Source organism: Pygocentrus nattereri, chromosome 26, assembly GCF_015220715.1.
Source record: "Pygocentrus nattereri isolate fPygNat1 chromosome 26, fPygNat1.pri, whole genome shotgun sequence".
Classification (NCBI taxonomy): domain Eukaryota; kingdom Metazoa; phylum Chordata; class Actinopteri; order Characiformes; family Serrasalmidae; genus Pygocentrus; species Pygocentrus nattereri.
The window spans coordinates 8661539-8684172 of record NC_051236.1 but is presented as its reverse complement, the minus strand read 5'-3'; the positions used below and the strand labels follow the sequence as shown (position 1 = coordinate 8684172).

Sequence of the window (22634 nt, the reverse complement as noted above, 5' to 3'; positions counted from 1 at the left end):
ACATGTCCGGCCGGACACTGAAGGACGACTGACTGTCAAGCCCTCCTGCTACCCACTTCAGACCAGCTGCCCACTCCCCAGCTACCGCCACCTACCTTGGACTAGCTGCCCACCCTACACTGATGTTTTCATAGACTAGACATAGTCTATCTATTACATAGATAATCACTTGTAGGTTGCTTGACCAGAGGAGGTTGGGTCCTCCCCTGCTGAGCCTGGTTCCTCCCCTGGTGAGCCTATAAAAAGACTCCCCATGACATACAGCCAAGGTGATGGCTGCTAATTAAGGCGGCAGCGGCGTGACGACCGCTAATAAAAGCGACAGCGACGTGTCAACCGCTAATAAAAGCGACAGTGACCTGACGCAGCTGCTAATAAAAGTAGTTGCAATGTGACTGCAATGTGGTGGCCACTAATAAAAATAGTTTCAGAGTGACAGATTGAATCCAGAGTGACAGATTGAATCCAACTGCTTGCAGCCTATAGTTGCTGAAGGCTGCCTCACCTTGTTTTAATTCTGGTTTTAGGCACTGACCAAACTAATGATTCAAGATGTTGGGGGGAGGGTATCCTGGACTGGTAAAAGGGACCCTCCATGACTGGTAACTTGTTATATCCTTTAAAACTATTTGTAAAATGAATGCCCTCACACAAAGTGACCACCTTCCTTTCTACGTTTTCATCATGTTCAACATTAGATTCCTCCCACTGGATGAACTGTAAACTGAAGTCCTAACGTAACTGTTCAACCCAGTGCACTGAGCTGAGTCACTCTGGTCAACCTTCTTGACTATTAATGGAAGTTAAGGTAACTATATTTTTCCACTGTATTTTTTGACCATATCTGTTCGGTCTGTTCATCATGAAATTATCACAGTGTAATGGGTGGCTGGAGTTTCAAACTATGCCAAAAATAATACAAAAAAGTATCTGCTTGTCCAGCAAACTGAACCATAATTTAATTTTACTTCTCATGGGATTCTAATGTCCAATAGATTTTTGAATGAGGCCAGTAAAGAGGCCCTTACAATAATCTAGCCTGCTGTAGATATACACGTGACTGAGTTTCTCTTGACCATGTAAAGTCATAAACTCTCTAAAATTTTTTTGAGGTGATACAAACGTCTAGCTTTGATTTTTGTTGAGGCATTTCTATTTGGCTTCCATTTGATTCTGCATTCTCTTTACATGAGCACCACAAAAGTGTCAATACTAGTAAAGGAGGCCTTCATGAGGCTAAGACATCATTAAATCAATATATCAAACAACTGTTTAATACATTGCTGTGAAGCAACAACACAATAGTGAGCTGATAACTATAAAAAGCAACTTGACAGAGTCTGGAAGACCACAGAAAACCTTTATTCACAAAAATAATCAAACCACCTCCTCTTTGAAACATGGTGCCATGGCCATGTACGGCTATCACTGGATCAGTCTTTCCTGGCGATGTGGGTACTGACAGCAGCAGGATGTATTATGAAATGATTAAAAAAGAAAAAACATGGCCGAGTTAAAAAAAATTTACATATAAAAATTTGATTGAACAGCAAATGAATAAGCTAACAGAATGCAAGACTGATTATTGTTCTGGTAACTTACTATATCATGTTGGAATGAGACATTTTTAGCATCTCTGGTTACTTTTTATTTTAGGATTAAACAATAAATGGTTTTGACAGTGCTGAAGGTTTAAACACCAGGAAATCAGCCACATCTGATAGATGGCAGAATATGATCGTTTTCTTGGTCATTTTCCTCCAAACATTGCAGCATTTGAAGAATTACAAGATAGTTTAGAAGCCAAAATATGAATATTGCTACATGCATTTTTTTAAAGTATGTATGTGTGTGTATATATATGTACAGTTGTGTGTATGGATGAGAAGGCTGCAAATTTTTTTGGGGACTAATAAAGTATTCTGAACTGAATTGAACTGCAATTAACTCTGCTGTGTGCTTAACTGGCATCCATAGCAAAATACATCACACAAGCCAAGAGCCACTTAAGTCAATGAGGTACACACCTGAATGGGGGCACCTGAATGGTTTGTCTTGGGAGGATCAGGATCTGTGCTACTACATTTTGTGCAAGTTGTAAGGGATGTACTGATTTCTCAGTAAAGAGCGTAATAATAATGAATTCTACATTTAACAGTCGCAAGTTTTCTGTCAAGTCTCACTGTATTTTAATACTTACATCTAAGTGAATGTAAATATTAAATGAAACTGCACCCATGCTTTCGAATTCATCGTATTAATATTCTTTATTAATATTCATATATGAATATTAATATTCATTAATAGGGGCCAACGCAGGTCACAAACTTAAAAAAGAGACATGCAAATCATCAAGACCTACAGATGAGCAGGATGTTTATTTGAACAAATGTTTATGACAATAGAAAATGTGAAGCTGGTCTTCAGTGACTCCACCAAACAGCTATGAACCACTGATTACAGGTACAATCATTTTAATTAACAATACAACTTGATACAATTCATTCATATTTAACTTAATGTTTAAAATTCATATAAAAAAACATGCTTTGTGATGTTTGCGTTTGAACAACGACTTTAAATCTACAGTTCAATCAATACATACTGACTCAACTACTATCCAACCTTGTTGAGATCATCACTTTGTTGTTCTCTAACAGATTGATTTAATGTAAAATGGCTCACTATAAAGAAACTAATCAGTATGGATTTCTTTAAAGTGCTGGTGATGGGAACCAGGGGTTACAATGTGTTTGGAATATAGATAAAGATGAAAGAAGGAAATTAAATGAAGGAAAATGTGAAAAAAATACTATGAAAACTATCACAGAACAATGTCTCATGCATCCGGCAGCATATTAATAAACAATTTATATAACAACTTGTGGGAGCTTTTAGAGACACTAAAATAGTCGTCTGGTTTCTGTCATCACTGTGAACAAATCTGACTCAGTAAGTTTCTCTACAATCAAGACTTTCCAAATAAGTTTACACCCTAACTAGGCAGAAGTTTCGAAAAATCAGTGGAAATATTGAGGTTTATTGTTCTACCAGGACTGGATTCTAACACATGATTTAGACCTATGGTCTGCTGTCTCTCCCTAGTGCTGTTGTCCGTCATGGTAAACTCTCATGTACAGCTTCTTAAACTCCTCTTTTATCTTTGGGATTTTAAATGCATACACTATGGGGTTAACTGCTGAATTAACATGAGACAGGAGGACACCTATGTGAATGAAGAGAGAGGACACCTCGATTTTAGGACCATATAATTTTATAGTGTGCATGAGGAACAGAGGCAGCCAACAGACAACAAATAGACCCAAGACCAGAACCAGTGAAGCAGCCAGCCTTTGCTCTTTTTGGTAATATGTGCGGGACTCAGTAGCTGCACCTATATTTAGTCTTAACTGCCTTCTAGTGGTCAGGAAGATGTAACAGTACAAGCCTGTCATGACAACCAACGGAGGAAGGAAGAAGCCAAAGAATATAAAGTTTACAACATATGAACGGCTGCTAGCAGTGAAGAATCTACACTCAAAACTGGTGGAGTTTGCTTGTGTTGTGCCATTCCAAGTGTTATAGTTGTGCCATCCGAACATGGGGATAAAACTCAACAGTGCAGCAGTGAACCAGCAGATCGCCACCACCATCCAAGAGCGTTTTTGAGTAACTGTAGACTTATACCTGGAAAACAAGAAGAAAATTATTTGTTTCGATTTTTTAAATACATTTAAGGCAGGGGTGTCAAACTGGATCCAGAAAGGGCCAGTGTGGGTGCAGGTTTTCATTCCAACCAAGCAGAAGCTGTACCTGATAGTCTTTTTAAAGCCAGGATCAACTAATTAACCAGGTGGAATCAGGTGTGGCTTCTGCTTGGTTGGAATGAAAACCTGCACCCACACCGGCCCTTTCTGGATCCAGTTTGATTTAAAGGATTGAAAGGAGCAGCTAATGTATTGTATTTGTTTCACTTCATAATTTAAAATGTACATCCAGAACAAGCACAAGTTCATCATTTTTTAGTGTCAAAAAAAGCAAAATCACATAAAGGTTCGGAGCCCCGCTGGTAACATCCTGTATAAATAAAAATAATGTGTGGTCATGCCTTATACACACACGTGGGAACCGGATCCTAATGCTTGGCCAGATCGTAATAAGGCATGGTAAGTGCTGAGATAAGCAAGATTTAATAAGGGCAAATCCAGGGTCATAGTCGTAACAGTCCAGGTTCAGAGATCCAACACGGATTGATCGGGGGACAGACATGACAGACACAAGAATCCAAGAAGCAGAACAGTAGAAAGACTACAACTACAACACAACCAAAATACATCAAACACAGATTCAAACAAAGACCAGTCACCAGACAGGGGAAAACACAGGGCTTAAACACATAAGGGTAACGAGGGACAGGTGCAAACACAGGTGGAGACAATCAGGGGTGGAGTCATGAAACAAGGAGGCAGGACTAGAAAACCAAAACAAATACACATGGGCCAAACCAAAACAAACACACATAGACTGGGAGGGGCCAATTGTGACACCATGAAACCTTACTCCGCATGTCAGATGTCCAGTTTTGTATTCTTGTGCAAATTGTCTTCATTTTTTCTGTTTCCCTTTCTCAGTAGAGGACTTCTCTACAACTACACACCCCTTCAGACCCAAAGCACTAATTTGTCTTCTTACAGTTGAAGGATTTTTTTTTTCAGATCTGAAGCAAGTGGAGCTGATGAAAGCTGAAAGATGAAAGCTTTAAGTACCGTTTTTCTAAAGGGGCAGTTTCATTCATCTATCAGGTCTTACACAGATGTAAGGAAGTCCCATTTTTCTCTGTGTTTTTTTAAATACTTTTTTGAACTCCTTTTGAAAACGCATGTTTTTTGCACTAATTTTCCTTTGACTTATGCAAGTGTAATTGATTATCTTCTATCTAACCTCTTTAAAAACATCCACTTTAGATACACATGAGAAAAATGTGTGAGGCAACTAATGTGTAGGTAGTTGTGTTCGTGAATGTGGGACCAGACATCATTGACCGTCTCTCCTGGTCCACAAATAGATCTTCCTTAGAGAAGAACGTACAACAGCACCTCTACTTCATAAGGAGACTGAAGAGGCCCGGCCTGTGGCCACCCATCCTCTACCTTCTGCAAACCTACCATCCTTTACCTTCTGCACACAGTCAGTTTACTTTAATGTGAAACACAGTCACTTTAAATATTCTATAAATTCTATAAATTCTTGTTGTTTTGCTACTAAAAGCCTATTATTAATTATCAGTGCACTGACAATAAATCACACACAACTATTAGTGCTGCTGCAGACCAACAGATTTTCTTTCACCCCTTTGTTCGAGGGTTAATCTCTACTGTCCTGTGCTTAATGTTTGCATAGTTTATCTGTACTCATTGTCTGTCTGCAGTGTTGTCTGTTCCTGTTCTATATTAAATGGAGTCCCAAAATATCTGTGATGAGAGGAAATGACAAAGCTGACACCTTATAGAAGAGCACGTCAGTGACTTCTCTGTGAAGCTTCTGTTGAGAGGACACAGCTGCAACTGGTTGATATTAAGATTAGAAGGATGTTAGAAGGAGTTAAAGTGGCAGAGTGAACAAAAGGAAATGGACAAGGAGTGGACAATGTATATGTATAAACATTTTTGATGTCTTTCAGTATTTAATATAATTAAAAAATTGCTGTAGCCTTTTTTTTACATTGTGTGTAATTTTCATGAAGAATGGACCAAAAGAAATAGCCCAAAATGACTTGGAAAAATGTCTGTTTGTTCCGATAACAGCGAGATACTGATTTTATATATATATATATATATATATATATATATATATATAATGTTTAATATGATGTCAGCCCGCCCTTTGCAGCTATAACAGCTTCTGCTCTTTTGGGAAGGCTTTCCACAAGGGCTAAGAATGTGTTTATAGGAAATTTTGACCGTTCTTCCGGGAGCGCATTTGTGAGGTTAGACACTGATGTTGGACAAGAAGGCCTGGCTCGCAGTGTCCGCTCTAATTCATCCCAAAGGTGTTCTACCGGGTTGAGGTCAGGACTCTGTGCAGGCCTCTCATGCTCTTCCACACTAAACTCGCTCATCCATGTCTTTATGGAGCTTGCTTTGTGCACTGGTGCACAGTCATGTTGGAACATGAAGGGGCCATCCCCACACTGTTCCCACAAAGATGGGAGCATGAAATTATCCAAAATCTCTTTTGAAGCATTGAGTTCCTTTCACTGGAACTAAGGGGCCAAGCCCAACTCCTGAAAAATACCCCCACACCATAATCCCCCCTCCACCAAACTTTACATTTGGCACAAAGCAGTCAGACAAGTTCTGTTCTCCTGGCAACCGCCAAACCCAGACTCATCCACTGGATTGCCAGATGCAGAAGCATGATTGGTCACTCCAGAGAACATGTCTCCACTGCTCTAGAGTCTAGTGGTGGCTCTTTACACTACTGCATTCAATGCTTTGCATTGTGTTTAGTGATGTAAGGCTTGGATGCAGCTGCTCAGCCATGGATTCCATGAAGCTCTCTACGCCGCATGAAGTTTGGAGGTCTGTAACGATTGACTATACAAGGGGCAAACACAGGGCTTAAATATCACAGTAATGACAAGGGACAGGTGGAAAACGGGTGGAAACAATCAGGGGCGGAGTGACGAAACAAGGGGGCTAGACTAGGAATCAAAACAAAGATAGCATGTGGACTAGATCAAAAGCACATGCAGGAATGGGAGGAGCCAAATCATGACAGTTCCCCCACCAAGGTGCCCGCTCTGAAGTGCATCAAACAAAAACAAAACCAAACAAGAGACCAAAAACAGAGACCGAACTAAACAAGGACAGGAGCGGGGGGTGAAAAGAGCAGGGACAGGACACAGGACAGGAGGAACAGAAGACAGAACAGGCACAGGAGTAGACACAGGACACGGAACGGGACTAGAAGGCACAGGAACAGAAGCGGGAGCAGAAACGGGGACAGAAGAAGGCACAGGAATGGAAACAGACACAGAACACGAGACAACAGGATCCGAAGGCACAGAAACAGGAGAAGAAACGGACACAGGGCAAGACACAGGAACAGAAACACAAGCAGACACAGGAACAGACAGAAAACAGAATGGAAGCTGAAGACAGACACAGAAGAAGCAGAAGACGCAACACCAGACACAGGAACAGATGAAACATGAACAGAACAAGGATGAAACACAGGCCAGGAGGGAGGACAAGGAGGCAGAACACAAAACAACGGCGAAAGAAGGATGACAGAAGGCACAACGGGACAAGGAATAGAACGTAAAACAGACCATGCAAAAGACCGGGGAACAGGAACCACAACAGGAATGGCACAGACACAACAGAAGGGAACAAGACAAGACCAGGGACCAAGGAGGGCAAAAACACAGGAAAAGGCAAAACAGGGGACACAGCAGACAAAGGCAGAACAGGAGGCCTATGGGGAGCAGACACAGGAGAAAAAGAAGGCCGGTGGGGAACAGACACAGGAGAAACAGGAGGCCCACGGGGAGCAGACACAGGAAAAACAGGAGGCCTATGGGGAGCAGACACAGGAGAAAAAGAAGGCCCGTGGGGAACAGACACAGGAAAAACAGGAGGCCCACAGGGAGCAGCAGACACAGGCAAGGGCGGGATGGGTGAGAACAAAGGGGCTGTGATGTCCACAGAGGCAGGTGAGCCTGCAGCAGCAACTGCCAGCAGGTCCGGAGGCGTGGCGACTGGGGACATGGGTGACTTGGACTGCGTAGAAACAACTGGAGTTTTGTCCCAACGGAACAGACACAAACCAGAATCTCGCTTTCTTGCTGTGTCTTTTGGTGGCTGGTCTTTCTGTGACATGGAGCAATGAGGCGGACGCACGTGCTGAGAAGTTTTATTGTTGAGTTTTATTGAGGGAAAATCCAGGGTCCAGGTTCATATAGCCAACATGGAGATAACGAGGGTCAGACATGACAAAAGAACACAGGCAAAAACCAATGGTGGCACGAAGAACAAAAACACTCCAATCAGTACATAAAACACACAAACATTCAGAACATACAAAGACCAGCGAACACAGGGATCACAGGGATGACGAGGAACAGGCAGAAAACAGGTGGAAACAATCAGGGGTGTAGTCACAAAATGAGGGGGCTGGACTGGGAATCAAAAAACAAAGAAAGTGGACTAGACCAAAACAGAAAATCACATGGAGAAGTGGGAGGAGCCATTTGTGACACATGCTCTATATATATATATATATATATATATATATGTGTGTGTGTGTGTGTGTGTGTGTGTGTGTGTGTGTATTAAACTTGATTATATTTGTTACACACAAACATAAATCCAGGAAAATAGCAAAAAAGTAACAAATAAATAATAAAATAATAAATAATTCAAGTAGAGGTTCAGAGCTGATACCAGCAGTACTGGTACAGCACCTTTCTTGAGGTTTCTAAACCTAAGTATTGTATGTTTCCTGCTTTTTTATGAATTGAAAAACACACTGGCATACACAAAATAAATACTACTTAATACCACTTTTTTGTAATATTACTGTTTTTGTTAGCAAACAAAAATACTTACTGCGCACACAGAGCCTTTTTCTGAGACATATCGGTACATCTTTTTCCGTTCTGATATATATAATTGATCCGTATTTTCAGTAGCTCTATCAAACTCTAACTGTCTAACCTCAGTATGTATATGTCCTGATATTTATACATTGTCTTTTTTTAAACACTTTATTTATCTGTGTTTTGTCTCAGCAATGAAACAAACCTGCCTGAATTGTTTGTGCATGTTTGAATGAAAAATGTTTATTTACTCTAATATTATTGAAATTGAATTAAAATTATAAATAAATAAATAAATAAATATATATATATATATATATATATATATTACAACATTACATTTATAGCATTATTTTGTTGCTTAAACATTTCAAATATGCCATGCTTAAAGGAAAAAAAATGCTATGTTAGTTTATTTAATTTACTTTTTTTATATTAATTATGTTTAAATATATGCTATGTTTGTTCTTTGGTTGTGTGTTTTAATTGATCTTCACGGTACAGCATGGTGCTAAAACAAAGTCTGAAGTCTGAATTATCTGCAGTGTAGCTATGGGTCTTTTAGATAGGACAACTCACGTCACAGGGATGCGCACACGGAGGAAACGGTCCACTGCAATGGCCAGAAGTGAAGAACCAGAAGCCAACTGTAGCATCATGACAACGCTGCACATGAAAAGGCAGCCATAAAAGCGAATCTTCATACGGATGTCCACCAGCACTGATATGGGGATGGCAACAGATCCCACCAGGAAATCGGCCACAGCGAGGGACACAATGAAGCAGAAGGTGGGCTGCCTGAGAGCACCACATTTCCACACTGCCCAAATCACCAGCGCATTGCCCAGACAACATATTACAGCAATGATCACCTCAAAAGGCCAGAAGACCCAAACAGCACTGCTACCCATTGGAAGAGATGGTGATGATGGAGTGTAAGAAGCTGGCTGTGACTAGACGTCTCTGTGAACTCTGTGATGCTTGCAATGACAGACAACAGAACAGATACAGTGATAGTCTAGAGGAAGTGGTCTGATTGTGTGAAAAGGCCAAAGCTCGATGAGAGAATGAGAGCTTGAGAATGTGACTGGCCATCAGAAAAGGCCTCAGTTTTTCATTAGATTATAGATTTAAAAATGTAATGTTCTTACAAATCTGGTGACCTAAAATGACTTCATGTGGTAACAAGAAAACGGACTGTTTTTGTTTAACTCATAAATATTTGAATGAAATAACTAGGACTAGGAATATTGAGAATTGTTCAAAAAAAGGTTTTAAGCAGGTAATACAATCATGCTTAAAAAGAGCATCTAGGTCTAGCGGAGTTGAGACTCACTGCTTCGCCAAAAAATGCCTCAACAAATAATCCAATATTTTAAAAACAATGTTGGTCAATGAGCGACTGCAAGGATTTTAGGCATTTCACTCTCTATGTTGAATAATACATTCTGATTTGTCTCCCATTGAAAACGTATCTCACATTATGAAGCGAAAATACAGTAACGAAGCCTTAAGTAAAGGAAGAATGGTCAAGAATTCCACTTTCAAAACTGGATCGCTTTGTGTCTTCAGTCGTCAAACTTTTATTGAGCCTCATTAAAAAGAAAAGTGATGTAACACAGCAGTAAACACACTCCTGACTTTTTTTGGAACAGAGTTTGGTATAAGGGTCATTCTATACCAACATTATATCATGGATTTTCTTGGGGAAAAAAATCATGTGAAGACCTCGATGTGGAAATTCATGAAGACTTTACAAATTCCTACAGCTCTAATCCAAGCACTTTTTTTTGAACCCGATTTTCTCCCCAATTTAGTAATTTCCAATTCCACCTGTTACTTAGGACTCCCCCAATCACACGATACTACCAAAGCTAGGAGGGTGAAGGCAGCACAGGCTTCCTCTGAGACCTGGGAAACCAGCCACCACTTCTCTTCTAACTGCCGCTCATGAAATGTCATTGGACAGCTGAACACGCTCGGAGGAAAGCGTCTTTGTTACCCTGAAAAAGAGGCTCAGTTGTAATATGAGGTTTTTTGTTAAAGTTAGCAGAACATATTTTAGTAGTCCAGAAACTTATTTTGGTAGAGGACAGCATGTAAATGACGTAGACTGTGTGTCTGATTTGTTGCTTACCAGATGATGTCATCTTGCTGGTGTATGAATAATTTTAGTTACACACAGGAAAAGATGGTGTAGCCTGTACTAGGGATATGTGCATTGGGGCACTCCCACACCTGACCAGCAGAGGGGGGCGGTGCACTGTGAATGCTTTGTGCCTGCAGGCTTTGTTTGAAGTCTCGTGGGAGCTGAGTAAATTCTCGTTTGGCTCGCTGCGAGCGAGATGCTGGGCTTTAAAGTCTCGTGAGATTTAGCCCAGATATCGTTTGGTTCACTGCCAGGGACACGTGCGGGCAGCGTGAGGAGCTCTTAAAACTTCAGCACAGCTGTTAATACTTCATTCGGGTTGGTTGGAGTAGATGCTGCTATACTAATTGGAGCTGGAAAAGTGAGCTGTTTTGTGCACAGTGAATGCGGTACGTGCTGTGGAAGCCCAGATGCAGTGGGTAGCAGTATCCGGTATTGGACAGCAGTTTCATTGATAAGGGGGATGTGGAGCCCTTTCAAGGCAAACGCATTAAATTGTTCAAGTATACAGACAGGAATGTGATTTTATTCAATGGGTTCAGGGCTTTCAGCAAAATTGTATAGCACTAATAGTGTGTCTTCTGTTTTAGGAGTGGTATCCCTGGCATGTGGAAAAAAAATTAATCACTGTTCTTTCCTTACCATTAAGTCTTAATAGAAAATAGATTTATTAGAGATGGATTTTTAACTGAACTACGCCTTAAATGAGTCAAGTGCCAACCATTCTTGTTTTAGTTAGTGTCGCACTTTTTTTTATTAACAGTTCTGACTGTGGGAGGCCAGTTAAGGGGAGGAAACCAGTAGCTTACTTCTACCATAGTAATATAAACTAAGCTGAGAAACAAGTTCCTTTTTTTTTGTGGAGTGCAGTGTTTATTTAAATTTATATAATTCATTTGGTGTTTTGCTTAATTTTGTTGTTTACTCGTTTTTTGATTTATTTAATTTATGTATATTTTGTTTTTGGAGTGTTTGTTTGCATTTGGGCCCTTAATCCTTGTAAATCTATTTAAGGGAAGTGTTTTGTGGGCCTCGGCCACACGGCTTACAATTGGCGTAGTCGGCAGGATTTTTAAAGGTGAATTGAGAGTTTGATGACTGTTTATTTTATTTTTACAAGTATTTTGAGAGTTGGCACTCGTTTAGGTTGAAGGAAAGAACAGTGGTTAATCTTGGGAGTATTGGCACTGCAGCATCGGACTATCAAGAAGCGGGAGTTTTCTTCTTTTGTTTTATTTGTCTTTTTTTTTTTTGTTTGTCTGTTTTGTTAAATATGTCTACTTCAGAGGGTAATATGGCAGAACAGTTAAGACAGCTAACTGAGGAAATTCAACAGTTACAGGCTGAAAATGATAAGCTTAAAAATCCAGGGGTGCCTAGTACGAGGTTTTCCAAACTCTGATGCATTAGTTCGAGACCAATTTGTAGAACATGTCCGAGATGGTCTCCTTCGTAGAGAGTTGAAGCGTTTTGTACGTCGAAATCCTGAAGCTTCTCTTTTAGATATTCGTGGTGAGGCTATTCGCTAGGTAGAAGATGGAGAACGACTGGTGGCTCCAAGGAGTAGGGTTTATTCCTGTGATTCGCAGGTGAGATTTATGGATAGTCCTAGAGTGGATAATGGTCCCCAAATACATCAAAGTAATGAGTTGCTAGAATTAAAGGAGTGTTTTAAGAAGCAGCAAGCTCAGCTTGATGCTATTTTAAAATGTTTAGACTCCTCTAGTACTTCTGTGGGTAGAGGACAAACATCAAATGTACGGCCCTATCGTTTCCATCCTGATGGTCGGCCTATTTGTTTGAACTGCCAACAGCCTGGTCATATGGTAAGGTCCTGTCCTAGCAGAGTAAGACATTCACTATCCACTAGAGGGCATAATGTGTCAGTAGGTGGGACACCTGAGAGACAGATTAGGCCCACAGTTAGAACTCCTACTTTTTCGGAAAACTAATTCCCGCTGGTGTTCAGAGCCAGGCATCGGACGGGAATGTTCAGGGCTCTACGAGTAGTTCAGTTTGTTTTAATAAGTTTGTTGGTACCTGTCCATTGGTGGAGGTTAATATGGGTGGGGTAGCCATGTCTTGCCTTTTTGATACTGGGTCAATGGTCACTACTATAACTGAAGAGGCCTTCCGTAAATACTTCCAGGATAGGGGTGGTAGGGCTTTACAAGCCTGTCAGTGGTTGCAGCTTATGCCAATGGCTGCCAATGGTTTAGATATTCCCTACCTGGGCTATCTTGAACTGGATATTCAAGTTTTGGGTAAAGTGCTACCACGCATGGGAGTGTTGGTCGTGAGGGATTCCAGCGACTTGTCATTCCGACAGCAGAAAGCCAAGGTACCAGGGCTGTTGGGAATGAATGTTATTAACAAGTGTTATTCTGACTTGTTCTCTCAGCATGGGTCTGCCCTCTTCCAGAGTCCTTTTATTCAGTCTGCAGTTGAACCTTGGAGACAAGCACTTACTGAATGTCACCGCCTGGAGTGTTTGCCTCCTACAGGCTGTCTGGGTCAGGTGACGGTCCGTGGTCGAGCAGCAGCGCGAGTTCCGGCTGGTTCAGTTAAGTTGGTCGTAGCAGTGTGTAATCCAAGCTTTGGAGCAGTCTTGTCATCTGCACTTTTTGAGCCACATGCACATACATTACCAGATGGTCTGCTTATGTCTCGTGCTCTTCTTTCTATTGACTCAGGTTCAGTAGCAGTCCCAGTTGTCAATGTAGAACATTGAGACATTTGACTTCCACCTAGAGCTGCGTTGGGACAGCTGTTCATTGTGGAATTGCAGCCAACATCAACTGGCAAGGTAGATGAAGTTTTTCAGTGCCCTGAACAGGTGGCCGTAGTTCAGTCTTTGACTATAGCTGAAAATTCTCTTGATTTGACTGGTGTTTCGTGGTCTACTCTTACTCCTGAGCAAGTGCAGCTGGGGAAAGGCTTTTTGCAACGTTATAGTTCTGTTTTTAGTCAGAATGAGGGAGAGTTGGGTTGTACCAGTCTTATTGAGCATGAGATTCCTCTTTTTGATGACGCTCCAGTTAAACAGCGATATAGACGCCTTCCCCCTTCCCAGTACGATTTAGTTAAAGGTCATATCCAAGAGCTCTTAGACCGTAAGGTAATTCGGGCGAGTTGCAGTCCCTACTCTTCACCTGTTGTGGTAGTCCAAAAGAAGGATGGTACCATCAGGCTTTGTGTGGATTACAGACAACTCAACTCAAAGACTCGGAAGGATGCTTATCCCCTCCCACGCATCGACGAGTCATTAGATGCATTAGGGGGTGCCCAGTTCTTTTCAACTTTGGACTTAGCCAGTGGCTATAATCAAGTCCCTATGGCTGAACATGACAAAGCTGAGACTGCTTTTTGCACACCATTTGGACTTTTTGAGTTCAATAGAATGCCTTTCGGCCTCTGCAATGCTCCAAGTACATTTCAGCGATTAATGGAGCGTATATTCGGCGATGAACGCTTTCAATCCTTGCTTTTGTATTTGGACGACATCGTAATATTTTCTTCCACATTTGACTTGCATCTCCAGCGCCTAGAAACTGTGCTCAAGCGGTTACAGCAAAACAATCTGAAGCTTAAGTTGGCAAAATGCCAATTTTTCCAGTCTCAGGTCAAATATTTGGGGCATGTGATCTCATCAGCTGGTGTGGCAACTGATCCAGAGAAAATCAAAGCAGTGTCTGAGTGGGAGCGTCCCCGGACTGTAACACAACTCCGATCTTTCCTTGGTTTTGCATCCTACTATCGTAGGTTTGTGGAAGTCTTCATCGACTCGTGGCTGTGCTGCAGGGGGGGGAAAGGAAAGTCAAGTCAAAGCCTCTGGAGGGCCATTGGAGTGAGGCCTGTGAAGAAGCTTTCAAGTCCTTGAAATCAAAGCTAGTGTGTGCGCCTGTCTTGGGTTATGCCGACTTTTCAAAACCCTTTGTGTTGGAGATTGATGCTAGCCATGTGGGACTTGGGGCGGTGTTATCACAAGATCAAGAAGGTGGACGCAGACCAATAGCTTATGCTAGTCGTGGATTGCGAGAGAGTGAGGAAAAACATGTCTAATTATAGCTCCATGAAGTTGGAACTGCTTGCCCTGAAGTGGGCTGTCACTGAAAAGTTTCGAGAGTACCTATTAGGTGCAAAATTCACAGTTTTCACGGATAATAACCCCTTAAGTTACCTGCAGACAGCTAAACTCAGGGCGGTGGAGCAACGCTGGGTGTCCCAATTGGCTTTGTTCGATTTTGATATTAAGTATCGGCCTGGACTGTCCAATCGAAATGCAGATGCTTTGTCTCGGCTATCAGCTTGTTTAACACCATCGTCTTTCAAGGAAACCGCTCCTGGGATTTGCATTCCAGTGCAAGGCGGTGCAACAAAAGTTACGGTATCCACGGTAGATGCTGTCCCTCTTCGTCCCAAGGCAGACTTGCAAAGACTACAATCAGCTGACCCAGTCATCGGGCCCTTCCTGCAACATTGGCAAAGACATGAGCCTCCAACTGCTGTGGAGCGAACACAAGAATCTAAAGAAGTCCTGGAACTGGTGCGTCAATGGAGTAAGTTAAGAGAATGTGATGGTGTGTTGTACCGTTTGGATGGAGTGGAAGAATGTTGGCAGTTAGTGCTACCAGAGTGTCTACAGAATGAAGTTCTCACTGCCCTTCACGATAACCATGGTCATCAAGGAGCAGAAAGAACAGCAAGTTTGGTAAGGCGGAGATGTTTCTGGCCTCACATGTGGAAGAAGATCGAACAGTGGTGCAAAGAGTGTTCTCGCTGTGTGGTGGCAAAAATGGGGCAACCCAAAATACGAACATTCATGGGCAGTTTATCTGCTTCCAGACCATTGGAGATTATAGCCATTGAATTCACTTTGATGGACCGGGCTAGTGATGGGAGAGAAAATGTGCTTGTGGTTACAGATGTGTTTTTTCCAAGTTTACACAGGCTTTCCCTACACCGGATCAACGAGCCAGCACGGTTGCTCAAATCTTGGTGGAGAAATGGTTTTATGTGTATGGTGTTCCCCAGCGTATACATTCTGACCAGGGACGAAACTTTGAAAGTGATCTTCTGAAAAGTCTGTGTAAAATCTATGGTGTTCAAAAGAGCCGCACCACCCCATATCGGCCACAAGGAAACGGACAGTGTGAACGATTTAATCGCACAATGCATGACTTGATGCGTACACTTCCATCTGAGCAAAAGAAACGATGGCCCAAGCACCTACCGCAACTACTTTTTGCATACAACACCACGGTACATCAGGCCACTTCCCACTCCCCTTAGGAACTTATGTTTGGTCGTGAGCCACAGCTACCAGTAGACTCTCTTTTAGGAGTAGGAGAAGACCTCGTTGAGGGCACGGTAGAAGAATGGGTTGAACACCACCAGGAACACCTTCGCACTGTCTTTGTTCATGCCAAGAAACAACTGGAGAATGCTGCAGCTCAGCGTGCACGGCAGAATGAACTTGGTGGGTGCGATATTTTACCGGTTGGAACGGTAGTCTACAGAAAGAATCATTTGCAAGGTCGCAATAAGATTCAGGATGTATGGGCCAGCACAAAATACTGTATCACTCAGTGCCTTGATGGAGAAGGAAGGGTGTATTCAGTCCGTCCTATAGAGAATCCTGGCCCAGAGAAGAATTTGCACCGTTCAGAACTGAAAGTGGTACCTGGACATCCTCTAGTCAGTTGTCCAGCTGAACAAGAAAATGGAGGTCAGCTTCAAATTTCTCCTCTGAGGAGTAGTAGCCCCATAAGTGAAGACGAAAGTCCATTTCAAGCGTATCCTTCAAGGAGTAGTAGTATTAGTAGTGAGGAGGGTCATCCCCTTGCTGGACAGTGGTTGAGATCTAGTGGTGAGTCTGACCTGCCACAATCTCCTAGGGTAGTCGTGACCAGCGGCAATACACCAGCTCGTCAGGTGAGGCGGACTACCAGGAAGACAGCGGGCCAACGTTCCAATCCTTATAACGTTCCTCGCCCGCCTGGGAGACCACAGGGTGGAGTGAGTGGGGCTGCAGCTCGCCCAGTAGCATCATTGTCTGTTGGGGATTATTTTAGGCCATGGCAGCAATAAAATGACACCGGGACGGTGTTCGGTTAAAGGGGTGGTGGATGTAGCCTGTACTAGGGATAGTAGGCTATAGATTGGGGCACTCCCACACCTGACCAGCAGAGGGGGGCGGTGCACTGTGAATGCTTTGTGCCTGCAGGCTTTGTTTGAAGTCTCGTGGGAGCTGAGTAAATTCTCGTTTGGCTCGTTGCGAGCGAGATGCTGGGCTTTAAAGTCTCGTGAGATTTAGCCCAGATATCGTTTGGTTCACTGCCAGGGACACGTGCGGGCAGCGTGAGGAGCTCTTAAAACTTCAGCACAGCTGTTAATACTTCATTCGGGTTGGTTGGAGTAGATGCTGCTATACTAATTGGAGCTGGAAAAGTGAGCTGTTTTGTGCACAGTGAATCCGGTACGTGCTGTGGAAGCCCAGATGCAGTGGGTAGCAGTATCCGGTATTGGACAGCAGTTTCATTGACAAGGGGGAAGTGGAGCCCTTTCAAGGCAAACGCATTAAATTGTTCAAGTATACAGACAGGTATGTGATTTTATTCATAAAATGAACGGGAAGGGATGAGTTCATATGAAGTGACACAAAATTCATGATCTTGTTACTCAGTATAAAACCACTCAACCCTGAATGGATCATAAACACTAAACACAACTCATTACACATGAAAGGTGTTGAGGATTAAAAGTCACGCTTGAATGAAGGTCTTTGTTACCCTGAAAAAGAGGCTCAGTTGTAATATGAGGTTTTTGTTAAAGTTAGCAGAACATTTTTTTCTAATAGTCCAGAAACTTATTTTGGTAGAGGACAGCACATAAATGACCTAGACTGTGTGTCTGTACAGCAGGGGCCACTCTGGACTCAGACGTGTCTGAAAATTACAATGGCTATAAAAGCAATTCTCCCACAGGTCAATAATGTTAATGCAGAGCAGATCAAGACTGACAGACATTTACTGCTGTAGCCTTAATTACGGTCAGTGCAGATCTCTCACAGACCTTTCAAAATTACATTACACCCTAAAGAAAAGGGATGAGAGCACACAGCCCTGTGGAAATCCAGAATTGAGGGTCCGGGGGTCTGATGTGTGCTTTCCAATCCACACCTGCTGTCTGTCAGGAAGGTCGTGACCACTAACAGATGGGATCTGGCACAGACAGTTTGATCTGCAGCAGCTCTGGTGCTGTGGTGTTGAAAACTGAGCTGAAGTCCACAAACAGAACTCTAATGTAGGTTCCAGGACTGTTGAGATGCTGTAGCATGAAGTGCAGGGCCATGTTGACCACATCAACAGACCTGTTAGCTCTGTATACGAACTGCGGAGGATCCAGCAGAAAGTTTGTAATGGCCTTCAGGTTTGCAAGGACAAGGGGTTCAAAGATCTTCACAGACTACAGAGAGGTCAGGGCTACTGCAGATCTCATCATCAGACCTTTCAAAATTCCATTTCACCTTCATTGCAGCTCTTTTGATGTATTAGTTAATTTTGTTTTCTCCCTTTTGACCATTTCATCTCAACATTCTAACTGACTAGTTAGGTCCTAACAAATTCTCACACATCGCTTCCACTGTATGAAGCAGGATTGAAAAGAGTCATTGTTTTTATATCAAAATCACAATTTGAAAGATTATTATATCCTATATTATGAACAGTGGTTGTCTTAACAAATGAAAAAACAACCTAATAACAAGTATACCCATATGCAGAGTGCACAAATCGATGTGCTGGTTTTCTTGGCCAAATATAAAATAAACAGACCTGGATCTCAATTTATATAAAATATAATGGCAGTTAAAGTCAGAATATTGCAATTGGATATTTTACCTAAATTTTTCAGTCCTAACATGAAGAATGTCATTAATTTACATGTAATGAAATAATATAAGTTTTGCAAGTAGAATTTTGGCCAATTCTTGCTTGATTCAGGACTCCGCTGCAAACCGTCTGCGGTCGTCATCTGATTCTCCTCTTCATTATTCATGACATACATTCCACACATTTTCAACAGTGGTGAGCTACAACTGGTCTTTGCTTGCTGAGACTGAGCCTTTCGTGGATGCTACTTCTATACCCAGTCATGATACACTCAGCTGTTACCAGCCTGCTAATTGTGGAATGTTTAAAGACTGTGTAACTTCAATATTCTTTAAACTTTTTGCTATTAATTTGCCCTGTCCCAATTTAAAATTTTACACTCAGTGACTGAAGGGACGCACAGACCCCACCAAACACAGAGTATCTTCCCTGGTGGCACTCCACCGACCTGAAATGCAGCTGTTTTCACTCCCTGCTTCTTAATTTGCCCTGTCTGTATTTAAAATGTGTTTGTATTTACAAAATATGATTAAGTTGATCAGCCAAAATATTAAACCTTGATTTCTATGTACTTTTTTCAGTTTAATAAAGGTTCAAAATAATGAACAAATCACAGATTCTTGTATTTATTGCATTTTAAAAAATGTTCCAATTTTCTGCATTGCTTTTTGTGTTTTTGTTTGTAATATTCTGTGTGTTGTTCTGTTCAATCTGCTGCTGTTCTCTGTCATGATAAACTCTTCTCCACAGATTCCTACACGCCTCTTTTATCTTGGGGATCTTAAACGCATAAACTATGGGGTTAACTACTGGATTAGCATGAGACAGGAGGACACCCATGTCAATGCCAACAGAGGACACCTCAATGTTATGACCATATAATCTTACAGTAACCGTGAGGAACAGAGGGAGCCAACAGACAACAAACAGAACCAAGACCAGAACCAGTGAAGCAGCCAGTCTGTGTTCTCTTTGGTAGTATGTGTTGGACACAGCAGCCACACCTATATTTGCTCTTAACAGCCTTCGAGTGGTCAGGAAGATGTAACAGTACAAGCCTGTCATGAGAGCCAATGGACGAAGGAGTTGTTAAGGTGTAGCACAGTATGAAACGGAAATCTGAAGTTATTTATCTGCAGAATGGTTAAATCTCCTTCAGATATAAGGATATAAAACTACTCACGTCAGAGGGATGTGCACACGCAGAAAACGGTCCACTGCGATGGCCAGGAGTAAGACGACAGAAGCCACCTCTAGCATTATGATGACACAGCACATGAAAAGGCAGCCATAAAAGGAGGTGGTCATACCAATGTCCACCAACACAGTTATGGGGATGGCCACCAATCCCACAAGGAAATCAGCCACAGCGAGGGACACAATGAAGCAGAAGGTGGGCTGCCTGAGGGCTCCACATGTCCATACTGCCCAGATCACCAGCGCATTGCCCAGACAACAAGCTACAGCAATGATCATCTCAAGAGCCAAGAAGACCCACACAGCACTGCTACCCATTGGACGAGAAAGAGACCAACCAGTACAGATGGTGATGGCAGAGTATGAAGAAGCTGGCTGGGGCTAGACCTCCTTGCGAGCTTGAATAAAAACTTGCATGTCATGTATTCTACGTTAATTTGTTACACAATGCAAAACCACACCAGCATTACGAAACATGCCTCAGTCTATTAAAGACATCTGCTAAATAATAATTTTTGTGGTGTTCTCCCCCCAGGCCACACTGCTCTGAGTAGCTTAGGAGGTGTAGACATGCAAGATGGCTTCTGGCTTAAAAGGTTATCGCTCTGATTTGCTCATTTCTAATCTTGTCCATCCTTGTCACTCCCAACGAAAATCTCATCATCTTCATCTCCGCCACTTCCAGCTCAGCCTCCTGTCTTTTAGACAGAGCCACAGTCTCCAAACCATACATCATAGCAGGACGCACTACTGTCTTGTAAACCTTCCTGCTGCGATTACTGTTGTTGTTGATTTTATTAGTGTAGTTGCATGGCTTGGAGTAATTGTGACAGAGGAGGGTGGGTTTATATGGAGTAAGATTACTGTCAAAAAAACTTGTACAGAATAAATCACACAACATAAAGCTGTGTGTGGTTTGTAAGAATACAACTGTGAAATTTACAACTATAACAATTCATGCATACAACCTAAATGATTATGGTGCATGCACCCTCTCCAGCGTCCTGTTCTCAACTGTTTGTGGGCAGCAAGATGAGTCTGTGAGGAGTCTGTGGAAACTCAGCTGTGTCTCAGGTAAGTTTCAGCATTTGTTCTTCTCACTGATAAGCACATTTGTTTTAACAATGATTTCTTTCAAAAAGTCAAATCAAATTGTTATAGTGTAATAGTGTAAAGTACATTGTTGTAATCTTTGAGGGCAGCAGCATTATATGGAGCTGGCTTAACACAGTGGTGTCATTTGGTTTCTGTTAACCTCTTAATTTGTATTGACATATAAAGCCCTACATGGCCTCGCTCCTGAGTACCTGCAAGACCTTATTTCCTATTACGAGCCATCACGACTACTCAGATCACAGAGTGCTGGCTTATAAATAGTTCCTAGAATTCATAATTCATAAGGCTGCAGCTGGGGGAAGAGCCTTTTCTTATAAAGCCCCCAAACTCTGGAATGATCTATCAAAGAAAGTTCGGGACTCAGACACAGTCTCAATCTTTAAGACTAGGCTGAAAACTCACTTGTTCAGTTTAGCTTTTGGTAGTTAATGTTCCCCCTTAGATAAAGGCAGCAGATCCAGGGGTCCATGGACACAGGGAATTATAGTAAACTGAGACGCTGGTGCTGTCGTCCTGCTGCTCGCACGTGGTCACTCAGGTTTGTGGACGGTGGAGCGGAGGGATGCCAAACTGTTTCAGAGTGCTCTCGTGTCTGTGTGTCCTTCTGGTTCTCGCCTTTTAGTTAAGATCTGCTGGAGTCGTTAGCCACACTCTGAAAATGTTCACATTCCCTGTTTTACGTACAAACAGACAGAATAAAACTAATTCCCTCTCCCTGCTTTTTTTCCGAATATACGACCGCCCACATGTCCGGCCGGACACTGAAGGACGACTGACTGTCGAGCCCTCCTGCTACCCACTTCAGACCAGCTGCCCACTCCCCAGCTACCGCCACCTACCTTGGACTAGCTGCCCACCCTACACTGATGTTTTCATAGACTAGATATAGTCTATCTATTACATAGATAATCACTTGTAGGTTGCTTGACCAGAGGAGGTTGGGTCCTCCCCTGCTGAGCCTGGTTCCTCCCCTGGTGAGCCTATAAAAAGACTCCCCATGACATACAGCCAAGGTGATGGCTGCTAATTAAGGCGGCAGCGGCGTGACGACCGCTAATAAAAGCGGCAGCGACGTGACGACCGCTAATAAAAGCGGCAGCGACGTGACGACCGTTAATAAAAGCGACAGCGACGTGTCAACCGCTAATAAAAGCGACAGCGACCTGACGCAGCTGCTAATAAAAGTAGTTGCAAAGTGACTGCAATGTGGTGGCCACTAATAAAAATAGTTTCAGAGTGACAGATTGAATCCAGAGTAACAGATTGAATCCAACTGCTTGCAGCCTATAGTTGCTGAAGGCTGCCTCACCTTGTTTTAATTCTGGTTTTAGGCACTGACCAAACTAGTGATTCAAGATGTTGGGGGGAGGGTATCCTGGACTGGTAAAAGGGACCCTCCATGACTGGTAACTTGTTATATCCTTTAAAACTATTTGATAAAATGAATGCCCTCACACAAAGTGACCACCTTCCTTTCTACGTTTTCATCATGTTCAACATTAGATTCCTCCCACTGGATGAACTGTAAACTGAAGTCCTAACGTAACTGTTCAACCCAGTGCACTGAGCTGAGTCACTCTGGTCAACCTTCTTGACTATTAATGGAAGTTAAGGTAACTATATTTTTCCACTGTATTTTTTGACCATATCTGTTCGGTCTGTTCATCATGAAATTATT

The 22634-nt window shown here is 42.3% G+C and overlaps 1 protein-coding gene across 2 annotated transcripts; it reads right to left on the bottom strand.

The window, feature by feature from the left end:
• Positions 1–2346: 2346 nt before the first annotated feature.
• Positions 2347–21400, bottom strand: LOC119262502 (adenosine receptor A1-like). Of its 2 annotated transcripts, none has more exons than XM_037534799.1 (2): positions 9182–9513; positions 2347–3687 (listed from the first exon to the last, which is right to left on the bottom strand). In XM_037534799.1, the coding sequence occupies exons 1-2, from the start codon at positions 9511–9513 to the stop codon at positions 3102–3104; spliced, it is 918 nt and encodes a 305-aa protein (XP_037390696.1). In that variant the 3' UTR covers positions 2347–3101. The 2 variants fall into 2 exon arrangements, 1 of the variants encoding a protein (XP_037390696.1); XR_005129696.1 differs by lacking the exon at positions 9182–9513 and adding an exon at positions 21359–21400 and having other exon boundaries at positions 3602–3687.
• Positions 21401–22634: the final 1234 nt, after the last annotated feature.